Source organism: Heterodontus francisci, chromosome 9 (genome assembly GCF_036365525.1).
Source record: "Heterodontus francisci isolate sHetFra1 chromosome 9, sHetFra1.hap1, whole genome shotgun sequence".
Classification (NCBI taxonomy): domain Eukaryota; kingdom Metazoa; phylum Chordata; class Chondrichthyes; order Heterodontiformes; family Heterodontidae; genus Heterodontus; species Heterodontus francisci.
This window is the reverse complement of record NC_090379.1, coordinates 24,180,279-24,199,551: the sequence shown is the minus strand read 5'-3', so window position 1 is coordinate 24,199,551 and position 19,273 is coordinate 24,180,279. Positions and strand designations below refer to the sequence as shown.

The 19,273-nt window shown below is 40.7% G+C and overlaps 1 protein-coding gene across 2 annotated transcripts in view; it reads right to left on the bottom strand.

Annotated features, from left to right (window-relative positions):
• setd3 (SET domain containing 3, actin histidine methyltransferase) overlaps positions 1-19,273 on the bottom strand; it is a 166,178-nt gene that overhangs the window by 91,798 nt on the left and 55,107 nt on the right. For both annotated transcript variants that reach the window (XM_068038705.1, XM_068038706.1), the window contains 2 exons: positions 17,201-17,349; positions 4,606-4,678 (listed from right to left, as the gene is read on the bottom strand). In XM_068038705.1, the coding sequence (XP_067894806.1) occupies positions 4,606-4,678; positions 17,201-17,349 (222 nt within the window). The remainder of the gene's footprint in view (positions 1-4,605; positions 4,679-17,200; positions 17,350-19,273) is intronic.

Sequence of the window (19,273 nt, the reverse complement as noted above, 5' to 3'; positions counted from 1 at the left end):
GTGACCACCGCACAGCCCTTGTGGAGACAACCACCTGCTGTCATACTGGAGACACCTTCCATTGTGTTGTGTAGCACTACCATCTTGCTAAATGGGATAGATTCAGAACAGTTCTGATGAAAGGCCATCAACCTGAAACATTAACTCTTTCTCTTTTTCACAAATACTGCCAAACAGCATTTTCTGTTTTTATTTTAGATTAGAACAGATCTAACAGCTCAAAATGGGCATCCATAAGGCCATGTGGACCTTGAAGAGCAGAACTGCATTCCAGCATAATCTGTAACCACATGGCCTGGCATATTCCTCACTCTACTACTACCATTGAGCCAGAGCACCAATCCTGGTTCAATGAGGAGTGTGCAAGAAAATGCCAGGATCAGCATCAAGTGTACCAAAAAAGGGAGGTGCTAACCTGGTGAAGCGATAACACAGTACTTAGAGCATACTGAACATGCTATAAATAGAGTTAAGTGATTCCACAACCAATGTTTTAAGATCAAATCTCTGCAGACCTGCCATATCCAGTCGTGAATGGTGGTGGCAATTAAACGACTACCGGAAGGACAAGGCTCGATGAACATTCACAACCTCAACGATGAAGATCAGCAAAGGAGTTCAAAAGACAAAGCTGAAGCATTTGCAACCATCTTCAGCCAAAAGTGTTGAGTGGATGATCCATTGCTGCCTCCTCAAGGTCCCCACTATCACAGATGTCAGTCTTCAGCCAATTCAATTCAGCCCACGTGATATTGAGAAATGGCTGACTGTACGGGATACAGCAAAGCTATGAGCCCCAACATCACGACTGTAATACTGAAGAACTATGCTCCAGAACTAGTCACTCCTTTAGCCAAGCTGTTCCAGTACAACAACGCTGGCATCTACCTGACAAAGTGGAAAACTGCCCATGTGTGTCCTGTCCACAAAAAGCAGAACAAATCCAATCTGGCCGATTATCATCCCATCAGTCTACTCTCAATCATCAGTAAAGTGATGGAAGGTGTTGTTGACAGCGTATCAAGTGGCACTTACTCAGGAACAACATGCTCACGAATGCTCTGTTTGGGTTTTTTTTAAAATTCATTTATGCGATGTGGGCGTTGCTGGCAAGGCCAGCATTTATTTCCCATCTCTAATTGCCCTTGAATGGAGCAGCTTACTCGGCCATTTTAGAGGACAGTTAAAAGTCATTACTGTGGGTTTGGAGTCACATGTAGGCCAGACCAGGTAAGAACGGCAGATTTCCTTCCCTAAAGGAAATTAGTGAACCAGGTAGTTTTTTACAACAATCAACAATGGCCTCCATTAGAGTAGCTTTTTAATTCCAGATTTTTTTTTTTATGAATTGAATTCACCACCTGGCATGGTGGGATTTGAACCTATGTCCCCAGACCATTAGACTGGGCTCTGGATTATCAGACTAGTGACATTACCACTATGCCACCGCCTCCCTGGTTCCGCCAGGACCACACAGCTCCAGACGTCCTACAAGCCTTGGTCCAAACATGGACAAAAGAACTGAATTAGAGATTAGATGAGACATCAAGGCAGTATTTGACAGTGTGACATCAAGAGGCATGAGTAAAATTGAAGTCAATGGGAATCAAGGGAAAACTCTCCACTGACTGGAGTCATACCTAGCACAAAAGGAAGGTGGTTGTGGATTTTGGAGGCCAATCATCTCAGCCCCAGGACATCACTGCAGGAGTTCCTCAGTGCAGTGTCCTAGGCCAACCATCATCACCTGCTTCATCAATGACCTTCCCTCCAACATAAGGTCAGAGTGGGGATGTTTGATGATAATTGCACAGTGTTCAGTTTTGTAGTCTATGCCTGCATACAGCAAGACTTGGACAACATTCATGCTTGGGCTGGTAAGTGGCAAGTAACATTTGCATCACACAAGAATGACCATCTCCAACAAGAGAAAGTCTAACTTGTTCTCCTTGATATTCAACAGCACTACCATCATTGAATCCCCCACCATCAACATCCTGGGGGTCACCATTGACCAGAAACTGTACTGGATCTGCCACATAAATCCTGTGGCTATCAGAGCAGGTCAGAGGCTGGGTATTCTGCCGTGAGTCACTTGCTTCCTTACTTCCCAAAGCCTTCCACCATCTACAACACAAAAGTCAGGAGTGCAATGCAATACTGTCCACTTGCCTGGATACAAAGAACAAAGAAAATTACAGCACAGGAACAGGCCCTTCGGCCCTCCAAGCCTACGCCGATCCAAATCCTCTATCTACACCTGTCGCCTATTTTCTAAGGGTCTGTATCTCTTTACTTCCTGCCCATTCATGTATCTGTCTAGATACATCTTAAAAGACACTATCATGCCCGCATCTACCACCTCCGCTGGCAACGCGTTCCAGGCACCCACCACCCTCTGCGTAAAGAACTTTCCACGCATATCCCCCCTAAACTTTTCCCCTTTCACTTTGAACTCGTGTCCCCTAGTAATTGAATCCCCCACTCTGGGAAAAAGCTTCTTGCTATCCAACCTGTCTATACCTCTCATGATTTTGTACACCTCAATCAGGTCCCCCCTCAACCTCCGTCTTTCTAATGAAAATAATCCTAATCTACTCAACCTCTCTTCATAGCTAGCGCCCTCCATACCAGGCAACATCCTGGTGAACCTCCTCTGCACCCTCTCCAAAGCATCCACATCCTTTTGATAATGTGGCGACTAGAACTGCACGCAGTATTCCAAATGTGGCCGAACCAAAGTCCTATACAACTGTAACATGACCTGCCAACTCTTGTACTCAATACCCCGTCCGATGAAGGAAAGCATGCCGTATGCCTTCTTGACCACTCTATTGACCTGCGTTGCCACCTTCAGGGAACAATGGACCTGAACACCCAAATCTCTCTGTACATCAATTTTCCCCAGGACTTTTCCATTTACTGTATAGTTCACTCTTGAATTGGATCTTCCAAAATGCATCACCTCGCATTTGCCCTGATTGAACTCCATCTGCCATTTCTCTGCCCAACTCTCCAGTCTATCTATATTCTGCTGTATTCTCTGACAGTCCCCTTCACTATCTGCTACTCCACCAATCTTAGTGTCGTCTGCAAACTTGCTAATCAGACCACCTATACTTTCCTCCAAATCATTTATGTACATCACAAACAACAGTGGTCTCAGCACGGATCCCTGTGGAACACCACTGGTCACACGTCTCCATTTTGAGAAACTCCCTTCCACTGCTACTCTCTGTCTCCTGTTGCCCAGCCAGTTCTTTATCCATCTAGCTAGTACACCTTGGACCCCATGCGCCTTCACTTTCTCCATCAGCCTACCATGCGGAACCTTATCAAACGCCTTACTGAAGTCCATGTATACAACATCTACAGCCCTTCCCTCATCAATCAACTTTGTCACTTCCTGGATGAGTACAGCTCCAACAAGACTCAAGATGCTAGACACCACCGAGGACAAAACAGCCCTCTTGAATGTCACCCCATCCATCACCATGAATATTCATTACCTCCACTACCGGAACAACATAGTTGTTGTGTACACCAACTACAAAATGAACTGTAGCAACTCGCGAGGTTTCTTCAACAGCACCTCCCAAGCTTGCAACCTTTACCGCCTAAAGGAACAAGGGCAGCAGGTGCTTGGGAGCACCACCACCCACAAGTTTCTCTCCTAGGCACACACCATCCTGACTTGGAAATAGAACACTGTTTCTTCATCTTCACTAGGTCAAAATCCCAGAATTCCCTACCTAACAGTACTTTGGGAGTGGCATCACCACACAGGCTGCAGCAGCTCAAGAAGGTGACTCACCACCATCTTCTCAAGGACAGTGAGGTCTGGGCAACAAATTCTGGTCTTGCTGGTGACATCCATAAACCATTAATGAATAATAAAACAAAGGGTCTATTAGGTTTGGTGAGGAAAGGGAGGAAATTCAAACAAGCAATGCAGGAGGTTTAGTTTAGTTTAGTTTAGAGATACAGCACTGAAACAGGCCCTTCGGCCCACCGAGTCTGTGCCGACCATCAACCACCCACCTATACTAATCCTACATTAATCTCATATTCCTACCACATCCCCACCTGTCCCTATATTTCCCTACCACCTACCTATACTAGTGGCAATTTTATAATGGCCAATTTACCTACCAACCTGCAAGTCTTTTGGCTTGTGGGAGGAAACCGGAGCACCCGGAGGAAACCCACGCAGACACAGGGAGAACTTGCAAACTCCACACAGGCAGTACCCGGAATTGAACCCGGGTCGCTGGAGCTGTGAGGCTGCGGTGCTAACCACTGCGCCACTCTTAGTTTAGAACAAAGACTCATTTTTTGAGTAGGGTAGAAATCTATTCTTCATCTGTGTGGTGGAACCAAACTGAAGGACAGACACTGAATGTAGTGTTTCAACTTGACCACAAATTTATCTTTTTACTCCCACACCCTCCCCACCCACCAAAAACACGTTTCATACAAACTAAAGTTTATTGATTCTTAACTGATTTGTATTTCAGGTAAGAGTAAATATTTGAACAATGAACCATAGTGACTGCAGGCAACAACCTTAGGGAACCATAACTACACTGGTAAATCATTACTCACCCAGTACAGAATTTTTAGCAGATTCAACGGTCATCAGCATTTTCCTGGGGATCCACAGAAAAAGTTCTTCTGCCTAGAAGTGCAAAGGAACATGTCACCATAGCATGGTCTGATAAAGCCGCAGAATCCCAAAGTATGCTACTATTCCACTTATGCAAGAATTCTGATCATTCCAAAAGTAGAGGGACGGGCCCTCATCGGTTCCCCAATTCAGAGCAGAAACTCACTGAATGTGGATTATAGGAAGCAAGCACAATTGATTCTCAGCAAAAAATGACACATATAAATACTGAGTCGCTCCAAGTAGCAGTAATTACAGCATTTGCTTTGTATATTCTGTTAAAGCATGAATGGTGCTAATCTCTCCTACCATTAACTGTCACTGTGCAAGAAACATAAATCCCTACTGATCGCATTCAAAGTCAGATTGGGACGGATAAAGGAGGAAGGAAAACTTAATAAAATAAAAACCTGACGATGGCCCATTTTTTTGCAGTAAATGGCAGCATTTCATGAATCTCGTCTGTAGCACCACTTCCTGTCAACATTAAATAACACTCAATCTGCCTTTTTCAGCAAGCATTTTATAGTGCTGGTGTGAATTCTGTTATGAACGTTCGACTTTGCGACATGTTTCTTTTTAAATTGTGACTTTTAAAAGTTTAACATGCAGTCTGAATCGTCAGGTGACTTCACATCCACTCTGCGAAAGGACAAGACAGAGGTCTTAGTTACCAGGATAACATAGAACACAGATCAAAGATATTTTTTGAAAAAACAGAGACAGCAGGGCCAATACCTGAAGTACAATGGGTTTTGCCCTTCCAGACTTTTGGGTCATAAAACAAAGTCAGTGATTTTGAAGATGCAAGTGTACCAAGTAGCTGTTCATACATGGGAATAATGGAAGGCCCAAGTGCCTCTGTGAAACCAGACTTCTGGACTTTGCATACTGGAACAGGACCATAAGCTACTGACTTTTGAGTGCAGATAAATTTAAACAGATTTTCAGAAGGCAGACAAGCTGTAATAGAAGAAACCAGCAGTTGCAGCCGAGAGAGAGAGAGAGAGAGAGAGAGAGAGACAGAGACAGAGACAGCGACAGAGAGAGAGAAAGGAGAGAGAGAGAGAAAGAGAGAGAGAAAGAAAAAGAAAGAAAGAGAGAAAGAAAAAGAAAGAAAGAGAGAAAGAAAAAGAAAGGAAGAGAGAGAAAGAGAAAGAGAGAGAGAGAAAGAAAGAAAGAAAGAAAGAAAGAAAAAGGAAAGAAAAAGGAGAAGGAAAGAGAAAGAAAGAAAGAGAAAAAGAGAGAAAGAAAGAAAGAAAGAAAGAAAGAAAGAAAGAAAGAAAGAAAGAAAGAAAGAAAGAAAGAAAGAAAGAAAGAAAGGAGAAAAAGGAGAGAGAAAGAAAGAAAGAAAAAGAAAGAGACAAAGAAAGAGAGAGAGAGAAAGAAAGAGAGAGAGAGAAAGAAAGAGAGAAAGAAAGAGAGAAAGAGAGAAAGAGAGAAAGAAAGAAAGAAAGAAAGGAGAGAGAGAGAAAACGAACACCTGCTCTCAGAACCCTGAGACAGCAAAAGGCTGTGAAGACTTGGACCTGTTTTGAAAGTTGATGCTTGTGGAGAAGTAGAAGACCAGCGGGATCACCAACAAACACCCTATTCACGACGTCCAGGTCAGAAGTGCTTGGAGAAGCAAGCAAAGAGGACACTGATTTCTGAAAAGGTCTGGGAGATCCAACCTTTTGCTACTGGGAGGAGTTCGGGACTTTTAACTAAATGGATTTTGCCATCAAAAAGGTCTGTGTAATGTATAACTGTGGTGTGAGGTTTTCAAGTATTCTAATAAGTAAAGAAAATAGCTTTCTCTGTAATCCAGGGTATCAGCTACTTACAAAGTAAGTTAAATGAGTATTTATTTTAATTTTGTTGTTATAATAAAAGTCTTAAAACTGGAAATCTTTTGTTAATTCTTTACATTGGTCTGGGGTTTTTATCTTGTCTTTTTCACATTAATGATCTCACTGAGGTCATAACAAATTGGGGGCTCAGGTCTGGGATACAAATTGGAATTTGCCAGGATTTTAAATGAACATGATTTCACAATTACTTTTGCTATACTCAGCATGTCTACTTTTAATGGTCAAGGCTTTGTGGAGAGGGATGATTGAACACAGTTAACAGTGGATGCATTAATGGCAGTAGCAGAGAAAGTGGGGGCTAGTTTAAAATCAAGAGACAAAAAGGCAGAAATTATTGTAAGTGTTGGCTCAGCATTTTAACCTTGAAGAAAAGGGTGATTCTGATAGCTCTCAGATTTGAGTTAGCTAGAATTCAGTTACAAATGAGGCAACTGGAAATAGAAAAAAGGGAAAAATACAATTTCAATTTGCACTGAGAAAGTTTGAATTGAGCAGAAAGAAAAAGAGAGTTACAAAAAGAAAGTAAAACCAGGAAGTTTGTACTGGACAGAGAAGCTTAGATTATGCGAATAGGGAGTGACAGGAAGGTTTAAGGATGAATCCGGTTTGATTCCTGGTTTTGATTTGGCAAGGAATATTTACTTTGTGCCTAAATTCAGTGAGGAAGGAATTGAAATGTACTTTGTGTCCTTTGAAAAAATGACTACGAAGTTGTAATGGCCAAAGGAAAGTTTGGGAATTTTATTGCAACGTGCGTTAGTGGGAAAAGCGTCAGAGGTATACTCAACACTTTCGGAGTAACAGTCAAGTAATAATGAAGGGTTAAGACTGCAGTTCTCAATGCTTTTGAGTTGGTACCAGAGGCTTACAGGCAAAAATTCAGGAATCTAAAAAAGAAACAGGGTCAGACATTTATGGAATTTGCTAGACAGAAGGAAATGATATTTGATTGATCCATGAAGATTGAACAAGACTTCAAAAACCTTAGGGAAGTAATCCTAATGGAGGATTTAAAAATAATATCCCTTCAGGAATAAGCCCCCACCTGGAAAAACAAAGTTGGTAAAATAAGGAATGCCGCAGAAATGGTAGATGATCATGAACTGACCCACAAAAGCTTAGTTACAGGCCCCAGTTTGGAAACTTCCAAAGAACTTGGATAGTGAGAAGAGATTCAGTTTGAGAGAGAGAAGGCTATAAATCTGTAAGATTACTTGTTCCTTTGATATGTGAACCATTGTAAAACTCAGGACTACGAGTAATATCCAAAGAAAACAAGGGTTTTTATTATAACCTAACTAGGACATATGTGATGAAAACCCCTCGTGCCAAATGGAAAATATTAATTTGGAGTAGAACTTTGCCTGAGACTTTTACTGAAAATTGTTACAAATAACTTTTTTTTTTAAAACAGAAAAGCTAGCAGCCAAGATGGCCACAGCAATTTGCACATGATTCAGCAACAGAGCAGACTGGAGACAGACCTGATTGACTCAACCTAGCCAGAATAATGGGGTACTCTCTGATTCAATTATCTGAAATAGCCTTGTCAATATGCGATTGTCAAAAGCCATCGATGCCCACTGACTATGAAAGAGCCAACAAGTATGTCTCGGCAGCCTGAGGGGGAGACCCTTGAATTTCAGAGGAAATGCCAGACGAACCGCATTAAAACACAAAGAGGTGGTCATGTCATGTGACCGCTTGTGCAACTCTGGGAGGTTGTGAATTATGACTCAGAAGGCAGACTGTAACTGAAATCGATCAAGGGAACATCTCTCTCTCTCCCTCCCTCCAGTAGAGATCCCCAGAGAAGCCTCAAGCTGCAGCTGGTAAAGTCTCAAATCTACAGACTCCGACAAGCAAGTCTGCAAACGTGCACATGGCCCAGCAAGGACCTGAGGACTACAATTTCAACTAAAGACACGGAGACTACTGAACTGTATTTCAATTCCATTTATTACTCTACTCCAACCGCCCAACACTGTTTTTCCCTCTGTAAACTATTTACGTGCTTGTGTGGCTCTTGTGTGAATGTGGACATGGATGCGTAGCAAATTTAGTAATTTTAACTGGTTTAGAGTGATGAGGATAATAAACTTATATCTTTCTTGTTTAAACTCAAGAAAACCTGTCTGATTGGTTCATTTGCAATTATATTACAGGAACGGGACAAGTGCTCACTGAGGTAGTAAGTTAAATCATTGTTAAACAAGGATAAACCCTGTTGCGGTCAAACCAGAGAAGGGCAAAAGGGGAGCCTGAGACCCCTTCCTTACCTGGTCGTAACATCTATCTATCTATACACACACACACATATATCATCTAAACAAATCTCACTCTGTTGGACGGTCATGTGTAATGTGACTTCACTTACAGCTTCTTAAGGTGGTCAGCTCTTAAGGTCGTCCCACAACATCCCCCTTTTTTCCAATGATATTGCGGTTTGGACTAACTCTACACGATTAAAACAAAACGTTATTTATAAGTGAGTAAGTTTAACACTCTTTAAAACGTAGAGGAGGTTTGCTTATTCTTCTCGATATTGTTATTGTAAACCTCTTCCCAGAGCTGAGCTCATCTTGATGACTCCTCGACTCTGGTGACTTGGAGCTCTGGTTTCCATGTTCTTCCTCTGTGTGCATTGCCTCTGCACCTCCAGCTTCAGACTTTGTCTGTGAACGTGTCTGTGATGCCACAGAGTTGTCACATGTAGTGCTGTCATACAGCTCTCTTAGTTGACATCAGTTCTGTCTGAGAACCCGTCTGACATTGGGTGCCTGGACCTCGTACGATCTGGGCTGGTTGCATATCCTAGCACCCTCTGTAGGATACCAAGTTCCTGATGCATGATTGAGGACTCTGATCTTCTGGCTACTTGCAATCGAACTAATTCTGGTCCTGCTTGCCCATCGTAAGATGCCTTAATCTTCTCTTGTTTGGAAAGCTTAGAAAAATGACTGACATCATCAATCACTCTCTGACCTCCAGGTACTTGCTGCAACGAACTGAAGCCCGAGGACAGACGAAAGGTCATACCGCCTCTTTGTGTCTCCCAGCCTTTGCAACGTCCTTTACATGGACCGAATTGAAACGCTCAACCTGGGTATTTCCTACCATCTTTGGTACGTTACTGAATTCATGTAACATGACAATTCGTAAATTTGGCATACTCGAAGTCATGCAACAACTGGTCCAGCTGTGTCTACAGTATAACAAATGTGTGGTAGCCATTCAGAGCTGCCATAGCTGCAACGTAAGGTTATCATTCCAATGTATTTGATTAGAGAACCATTGTAGGCAGTCAGCCTAGCTGTGATTCCCATTTCTTTAAGTACATGCCCTTCAGTACATGGAGAGGCAGAATTTTTGCACTTGCTCCAATATCTATTTTTACTCTGAGCTTATGTTTGCCACTCTTCTGTGGACATATAATGAGAATCATGGCTAATGCCTCAGATTGCATGATAGCTGATCCAAATTAACTATGCGAAATGCTTGTTCGGTGTTCGCACAAGTGCATTCTTCACTCGTGACTATCTGTCTCTCTCTGCTGACCTGATGTACCCACGTGGGTTTTTGTGATGTGTTGGCATACCTTTTGTTGCATTTGCCATCCTTTCTTGCAGACATTCTCTGTGCATGTGAACTGCCACCATTCCCGAGTTCGACCTTCTGCACTGTCTTGCCCAATGTCCTCGCATGCCACAAGCTTTTCACTGATCCTGGTACGTCAGCCAACTGCGAATTGGGTGAGTTAGGTCACATTTGCCACAAGTCTTAGCAGACCTCTGAACCTTAGTTACCATACCAATTGTCATAGCCGCCCCCAATACTTACTTGGCGCCCAGCCACCGATGGCTTCAAATTTCCTTCCATCATTGAGTCGTGCATCTATGGTGTGCCCTTTTTTCTTTTATAGCCAGTCTTTTTGAAAGCGATTACTAGCTCTGTAAACTGTTTTGACAAATCAATATCTGCGAAGTCACAATATTGAGCTGTGTCTTGGCACTATGCAATGACCTGGTCAATGGTCTCATCTTGTCCTTACTGGTAGGTCATAAACTCAAGCCTATGAACTTGGACCTTTACCTTCAGTTGCTGCTCCAGGAATGTCCAAAGTTTTCTAGGGTCCTTCTGATCCTCAGCAGACAATCCTGATGTATTGATCAGCAGGCCCTAATTTCCCAGTGCAATCTTAATTTTGCTAAATTAGTTTTTCTAGTTCGCTCACTTTTTGATCCAGGAAACAGTTCCATTCACTGTGGAAACTGTTTAAATTCAGACACTATGTCCGTTGCTTTCCAATCTATAACTGGATATCTGAAAGGCATTGTCTTCATGATCCTGCTTTTTCAACATAAAGATAGGACTTTTTACAGGTTTTTTTCCCCCAGAGGCACACGTCCTTTTTTCTTGTTGAGACAGATTCGTCTTCTACAGACTTGCCCCTTTAAGAGTGAGACACCACAGCAGCTTTCCGTTTGCACAGCTCAAATCTTTTAAAACTGTGTGCATTTTTTGATTAAACTTGTTTATTTAAAGAAAAAAGAGGGCTACAGATTGCACTACTGGCAGCTGCCACATCCAGCCTTTCTCACCATGCTGTGGACCTCCAGTGGCGCTGTTGAGTCCTTCCCTCTCTTTTTGATTTACGCCCACAAAGCAAAAGAAACGGCAAAATTGAGAACAGTAATGGCTGAAGTTACTGCTTTCCAAATTTTTCAACCCCTGCCAGATTAGTTGAAAGCTCCCATCTCCTGGCAAATTGCCTGGAGTTTCAACACCTTCTGGCGTACTGTCTGTGTTCCTAGTTCACTGCACTGTTGTGAGGTCTCCTGCCAGCTGCTCTCCAGGATCTTCAGCAACTCCAGGTAAGCAACCTGCTGTTCTTTGTTCTCCCTTAGAGTGTTCTTCAGAAAAACAAACAAACGTTGCCACAATGTAATATTTGGTGGTCATCAGAAAAAACATATCCATTCATTGTAATAGCCAAAGAAAATGTGAGATTTTACTATAACCTAACGAACACACATATCTATATATACACACAAACACACACCCAAACAGTTACTGCACGAGCCACATCTAAACACATCTCACTTTGTTGGATTACACCCTCAAATCTCTGGTCATATGTAATGTGACATCACTTCCTCCGGTGACCTTCACTTACAGCTTCTTAAGGTCATCCCACATCACAGGCAATCTAATCCTTGTTCTTTCAATCATTCCAAGACACACATCATTCTGACTTGCACATTTATTGCCATTCTTTTATCATCACTGGGTCAAACTCTCGGGACTCCTTATCCAGCAGCATTGAGAGAGAGTATCTTTAGCACATAGACTGCAGAGGTTCAAGGAAGCAGCTCGCTGCCATCTTCTCTAGGGCAACTAGGGATGGACAATAAATGCTGGCCTTGCTAGTAATTCTCACATTCCAAGAATGAATTAAATCAGATTATCTTCCACAAAGCTTCCTGATAAAAGTGGTTACTATGTTGTGGTACTTGCTATGTGGACTGTTATTAAACTGGGTACAAGTTAAGTGACCAAAGATTGAAAATAATTGGGATACATTATACCTCAGAGGATGAAAGCATCAGTTATATCAAATATTAAGCTTTTAGCATTGTACATTTTCAAACTATGGGTTTATTTTAAGATAATACCATAGCATCCATTACCACAGTAATCAGTAGCCTTGCATCACATATATAGAACAGGATGGTTGAGGTAAAACAAAAAGGAAATTAAACAACTGAAATTAAAAACAAAAATCAAAATCAACATTACTATAACAGTCTAAGCTTAGAGAAACAATTCATTGTGCAACATTAATGAGAAATTGTGTTTAACATTCATGTAAAGAAATCCGCATTGCACACAGTAAGTTAAGCAATACTTTGTTCTAGAAGGACAGGAATGTTAGGCCATGTAATACACAATGTACTACTCTACTCATCAAAGTTCCAACCCTTTATAGATCATCAAGTCTAATTGCTGTTGAGTAAAGACTGGCTGAGGTCACTGATGTGCTTTGTGTCAGGTTGTAACTCTTAAGTTCCTATAATTTTTTGATCATATCACATGTGTGCTTTCTGGAGTGTCATACAGGCCCCCACCTGCCAAAAATGAGGCACACATTATTTTGCAACATGAACATTAAAACTTAAAATTGCTGCTGGGAAGAAAAGAGGGCCTATCACAAGGAATTGCCAGGCCCCTTGCCGGAAAGACCTTTTTTGCATACTGGCAGACAGTGTTGGAAAAAAGGACCCAGTCCCTGTTTCTCCAATATAGAAGACCTGTTTGAATTGGAACTTGCCACAGAGTTTTACAACTTAGAAAGCTCTTTTCTCCTGGACTGAGAACACCTCTCTCCTGTCGGCTCCCATCTCTTGCTCACAGAACTGAAGACCCATTGATGACACATGAGCCCCAAGACAGAAAAGTCTCCTACAGTGAACAAGGTTTAAGAAGAATACTGGGCCTCAACGAAAAGCAAGACTACCTATGAAAGGACTACAGTGAGCTCGAAGCACAGTAAACACGAAACTCTTCTAATATTACCTCAAACCTCTCCATTTTATTTTTCTCCTGCTCTTTTCTGTCTCTATTTGCATGTGTGTATCGCGTATGCATGCTAACGTGGGGCGCCGCATGTATCTGTAGGCATTAACTGAATTAGAGTTTAAGTTTTAATAAATTTAACTTTTCTTCTTTACACCTAAGAAAACCTGGTTGTGCTCATTTCTTTGCCTTATAATTGGAAAGTGGTGAACAAGGATTCACCAAGGGGGAGCTCAAAACACTGTTTAAAAATTAAACCCCATTACAATAAGACCAGGCGAAGGCTGGAACGACCCCTAGACACCTTTCTCACCTGGTCATAACAGGAGTGAGAAGTCTGTGCACCTAGATGTACTACTTTATTAACTGTGCAATTTCACCCTAAATGTTTTTGCACCTAAACCAGCTAACCAGTGAGCCATTATTTTTTATTTTATTTAGAGATACAGCACTGAAACAGGCCCTATGGCCCACCGAGTCTGTGCCAACCAACAACCACCCATTTATACTAATCCTACATTAATCCCATGTTCCCTACCACATCCCCACCATTCTCCTACCTACACTAGGGGCAATTTACAATGGCCAATTTACCTATCAATCTGCAAGTCTTTGGCTGTGGGAGGAAACCGGAGCACCCGGCGGAAACCCGCGCGGTCACAGGGAGAACTTGCAAACTCCGCGCAGGCAGTACCCAGAACTGAACCCGGGTCGCTGGAGCTATGAGGCTACGGTGCTAACCACTGTGCCATTGTAGGTAATGCCTGTGACAAATGTAAACATTACATTCACCGCTCATCAATTATTTTTTAAAAAAGGGTTACTCCACAAATAGGCTGTGAATTCAAGGATGCAACTAGCTGGAGATATAAACACAGAACACACTGCTAAGCTCCTGCAAAAACTTGTAAGGAAATGTTGCATTCAGCTGTCAAGCACAAGAATGCTGAACACCTGTTTAAGGAGCACAAAGCAGCTGAAGTTAAAGAATTTGACTAGTAGAATTATAGCTTGTACTATCAGGTGCAAAACTAAATCAAATAAAAATACAAGAAATGAGCAATGAAGTTCACTGAAATCTTGCTGAAATTAGGTGCAAATGGACTGAATGGATGAGATGGATGTGACAGAACGGTTGAAGGCAAAACAAAAAATATCAGTATGTCAAAAATTATGTATTTTTGTCTACATTTTGGTTTGATCGCTGCCCCTTTAAAATGTATTAACGAGCAGGTAGTTTTAACAGTTAGTTTGAACCAGGCCTACTCACAATACAATTTTGAAACATGTATTGTTATAGTCTCTCCAGTGACAGGTTTAAGCATGGGTAACACGGTTTTCACGTCTTTACTGACTTGGTGATTGACAGTTCAGTTTTGAATTTGCAAGGTCAGATATTCAAAGTCCAGGATGTCCCAGTAACACTCTGCCAGAATATGAAAGAGACTTTTCTGTTTGAATTAAAAGTTTAAAAAATCCCATTGAGAAACGCAGTTCTTGAAATCTCAGAAGCAGTAGTGATAGTTTGAAAAGGGCAGCTTGTTTCAAATTTCACCAAGGATGGGCAACACTATGTACTTACAAGTCATTTATAACTAAGATGAGAATAGTTAAGAGTTGCAATCTTTTAATTTTTTGTCTACATCAAGATTTAAACCAAATTAATTATAAAAACATATTTATATGACTATATGACTTCAATTATTTGCCTGTTCATTGTTTGTTAAATAATTACATTTCAAATTTTAAACAGTATCTGGGGTGAACCTCTACTGTTTTTGTAGCAAGATCATAATAAGATGTGGTTAATCTAGTACCTAAAAGTAATTACTGAACAGGATTTGTTGTTTGTTCTCCAGGACAAGTTGCAGAAAGCCTTTGTAGAGCTCAAGGCAAAGATGGATATTCTCGAAGGAGTTGGGATTTACCCATGGAAGTGATCAAAAGATACTAGTGTCAAAATAATAGCAAGATCATGAGTGCAACTCCAATAACAGTTAAGAAGCAAGACACCATTCAGGACAAAGCAGCCCGCTTGATTAGCACCCAATCCACCACCTTAAACATTCACTTCCTCCACCACCAGCACAACGTGGCTCCAGTATGTACCATCTACAAGATGCACTGCAACAATTCGCCAAGGCGCCTTCGACAGCATCTTCCAAACTTGCGACCTCTACCACTTAGAAAGACAAGAGTAGCAAATGCATGGAACCATCACCACCTGCAAGTCACAAACCATCCTGACTTGGAAATATATTGCTGTCCCTTCATTGTCACTGGGTCAAAATCCTGGAAATCATTACCTAATAGCACTGTGGGTATACCTACGCCACATGGACTGCAGCAGTTCAAGAAGGCAGCTGACCACCACATTTACGGGTAATTATGGATGGGCAATAAATGCTGGCCTTGCCAGCAACCTCCATATCCCATAAACGAATAAAAATAACTTAAGATTAGGAAACAAAAACAAAAACAAAATGGCACAATTAGAGAAGTTGAAAAAGTGGGGGAAAAAGCAGACAGAAAAACGAGCATGCGTTAGAAAATACTCATTCTTTCACATTCCCTCTCTGACCTGGAGGCACAGGTTTGAAGCGGATAGGAAAAACCTGAAAAAGGTTAAATGTAAATTTTACTGATGTAAAATGCAGAACTATTGGTTTCTATTCACATCTATCCAAGTCCAAAAATTAGTTGAGACAGAACTGTCACCCTCGATGAATTTAACAGCAGAAAGAGAATGGCAGTATGGAAAAGCTGTAAAGGCAGAGTCAAACTAACCACCAAAACCTTCACAAGAGGGCATTCTTGATCAAGTGTCCAATCAAAGAAACATTTCCTCATTTTTTCATGCCTTGTTTCAAACCTTGTGAATTGATCCAGAATGTAGCTCAGTTACTGTATTGAAGTCAATGAAATTCAGGACTTGCTATGATTTGCTACATCTGGTTTGCAATGTGATTTGGAATCCTTGTGCTTTACTATTAATTATTCTTTGAGGTTTGATTGGGGTTTTGGAGTTAAATTGATGCCATAGTACAAGGCATTAGTTATCTTCCAACATCATTTTGTAACAGTTAAAACATTCTCAACAAGCTGGGGAGGGTAGAAATCAAATGGCACTCTCAGCCATAGTCTTATTGACTGGCAGAGCAGGCTCAAGGGGCTGTATGGTCTACTCCTGTTGCTATTTTTTAACAAACAAATAATTGGAATTTATCTACTGACACTGGCAAGTGAAATACAGTAAACATTTTAAGTGATAATGAGGCGTTAGGAGTCCATTTCTCACTTTACTTCCGGCTTTTAAAGCAGAGTTTCTAAAATAATTTTGGTGAGACTACTGGGCAAGGTGGACCAAAACTTAACAGCTTCTTCCTCTTTGTGCTCAAGGTATAATAAAGCAGTTGGATATAATTGACATCAAACGGAGAAATTTTTTTTAAAGAGAATTCTTAATCCCAAGGTCTTTTCAGTTAGCCCGTGTACCTCACTGCATCTGCTCTCTGCTGAGTTAAAGGAGTTGTATAGATGTACAATCAAATATGGTTGCAGCATGCAGTCCATATCTCCGATGAGCAAACCTGCCTTCTCCTTCAAAGCTCTGCACCATACTTAAGCTCGTAATTTAAGCATCCTGTAGGAACTGTTCATTGGATGTTGGATTTTGTATTAGCATTTGTGCAGATTAATAGCCCTTCCTATTTAGGTGTAATCATAGGAATGTTAGTAGACACATGAACGGCTTCATGCATATAGACAAAGATTCTCTATCTGCAGATACTCACTTTTTATTTTAGATACTCCACAGATGTACAATTCTGCATGAGTTATTCATAACTGACTTTTAGTCAGACCTTTAGGTGGGTGTTGTTACTTAATTTACTTTGCAGTACTGGAAATAAAGTTGGGGTTGTCATTGACAGTGTGGTGTGGACACTACAGGAGAGAAACTAATGGTCATGAAGCTAGTGCTGAATAACTGGTGTGACTTCTAAACTAAAGACGATCAACAAATGATTTTGGGTACTCTGGTCTCTGCAGGCCAAAATTATCGCATAGAAAGGACGGTGGATGATGAAGGTTAAAAGAGGCAAACCTTAATGTCTTTAGTTGCCTTTAAACCATAGCCCTCTTCTGGAAAATAAGTGATTTCAAAACCCTCAGTTGAGGCTCCACAGTCAGCTGCCCACTGCAGTAGTTCATCAAAGTGGTGTTCTCTGTTCCCATCAAAGACAACCGATAATCCTAAATGGTTACAAACCACATAGTAACTTAAAATCAGAAAAGTTAAGTATATGTGAATCACAATGTTCTACTAACCAGAGAAAAAACAAGGTCAAAACAAAAACTGACTTAATATTAGACATTCAAGAATGCAAAAATGGAAAGAATTGAAGAGCTTTGGGTAGTGTTAAAACTGATCAATGGTAGCTTTGGTACAAGAATGATAACATACATAATCCACAATAATATTGAGCATTGCTCAGTTAATTAAATCCTGACACCACGATTGGTTGTACAGCACAATTTGATTGGAGAAGGATGCCACCTGTTGCTGTGCAAAATGACACCCCACAAGCATAAAACAGCACAAAAAAAACATTTAGAAAAAATGCTTTCAAGTCCGGAGCTTTAAAAAGTGGTAGACATCTTGAAGTTGATAAATTGTTTGAAACTTCACCGTCGTGATTTTCAATCTTATCTCAATCCCTCAGCATGTTACTCATTTATTACACTACATTCCTCCATCCATTTTCTCCTGTTCTATCCTAAACTGCTGTGAAGATCCAACTGTTAACAATATCACTCAAATAGTCATTCTTTACGTGGTAACTTAGACAGTGTCAGGAGGCAATTCAAACAAGAATCATCACAGCTGAACCTATTCCTGTCCCCAATTGATGGTCACTTCCCTGCAGGGTCACTGACCCAACTACCCTAACCTCTCCACAGTCCAGAGTCACAGCAAGGCAAACTACAGTGCTTCCAATTGTGTGCTGGCTGAACTTACTTGATTCAACTCGGACCAGAGATTGAACGTGGAAATGTTCTGATCTGCACTAAAAATCCAAAGAGCACTAAGCAAACAATCTATGCAAAGCCTACAGGACAAAAGAGGGACAATATACCTTGGCTAAATACAAGAAATTGCTAAAACAGGCTTAGAAAAATGTACTGTGCAAACAGGACACTGGCAACGAACACAGCAAAGGAGGTTAAGCAATACCAAAACATTTTTTAGTGTCAGAACAGTAAAAAGTTGGTAGAGAGGAAACTTAAAATTGTAAATGATAAAAATGACAGATTAAAGAAAGAGGGACAATATTATTCAATGATTATTTGCACAAAATATCCACAAAGGCAGAAAATACTGATTCGTTGTGCAAGTATTATGGTACAACCAATACCCGAAAGGATGTCTCTTCAGGGTCTTCCACCCCTAATGTATTAAGTGTTTCCTCCATGCAAACATCACTCACAAAATAGATGGTTGATATTCAAGTGCGCTAAAAGACAGGAAAGGTATGGGCAGTTGAGCACAGCTATGAGGTTCAGGAAGATTGTACCAATATTTTTAAAAATGGAACAAATTTGACTGAGCAACTGCATCATCAATTATGGATAAAACAATGGAAAATGAAAGGAGTAAACTTCAGGAGTATTTGTTTATTAAGAAACAGCCAGTTTGAATTTAAATGGGGAAAATCCTGCTCAACAAATCTCCATTTGTTCTGTGTGCATGGTACAAAGAAACAGATAGTGGAAAGCTCAATGATAGTTCTATTTTGATTTTCTGATAGCTCTTCAAAAAATGCCATTTCAAAAATTGATATTATATTGAATCAAGTATAAAACATGGACTAGATAAGAAATTGAATTAAATCAAGAGGACCCTTGATCGATGCAGCGTCAGATAGGGGTGAAATATTGAGTAGAATATCACAGAAATCAGTGCTTAACCCTCATATAACCTATATTTATAAAAGAGTTAGATGCAGAAATCAATTATAAGTTTATTAAATCTGCAGATAACACTAAATAGAATAAAAGCTCGTGGAAAACAGTTTTAATAATTTGCAGATTTAGATTTGTTTTTGTAATCGAACAGACAAATGGTGAATTTATCTCCAAGCAATCATAATATGAATGAGTTCAACACAGTGTTTGA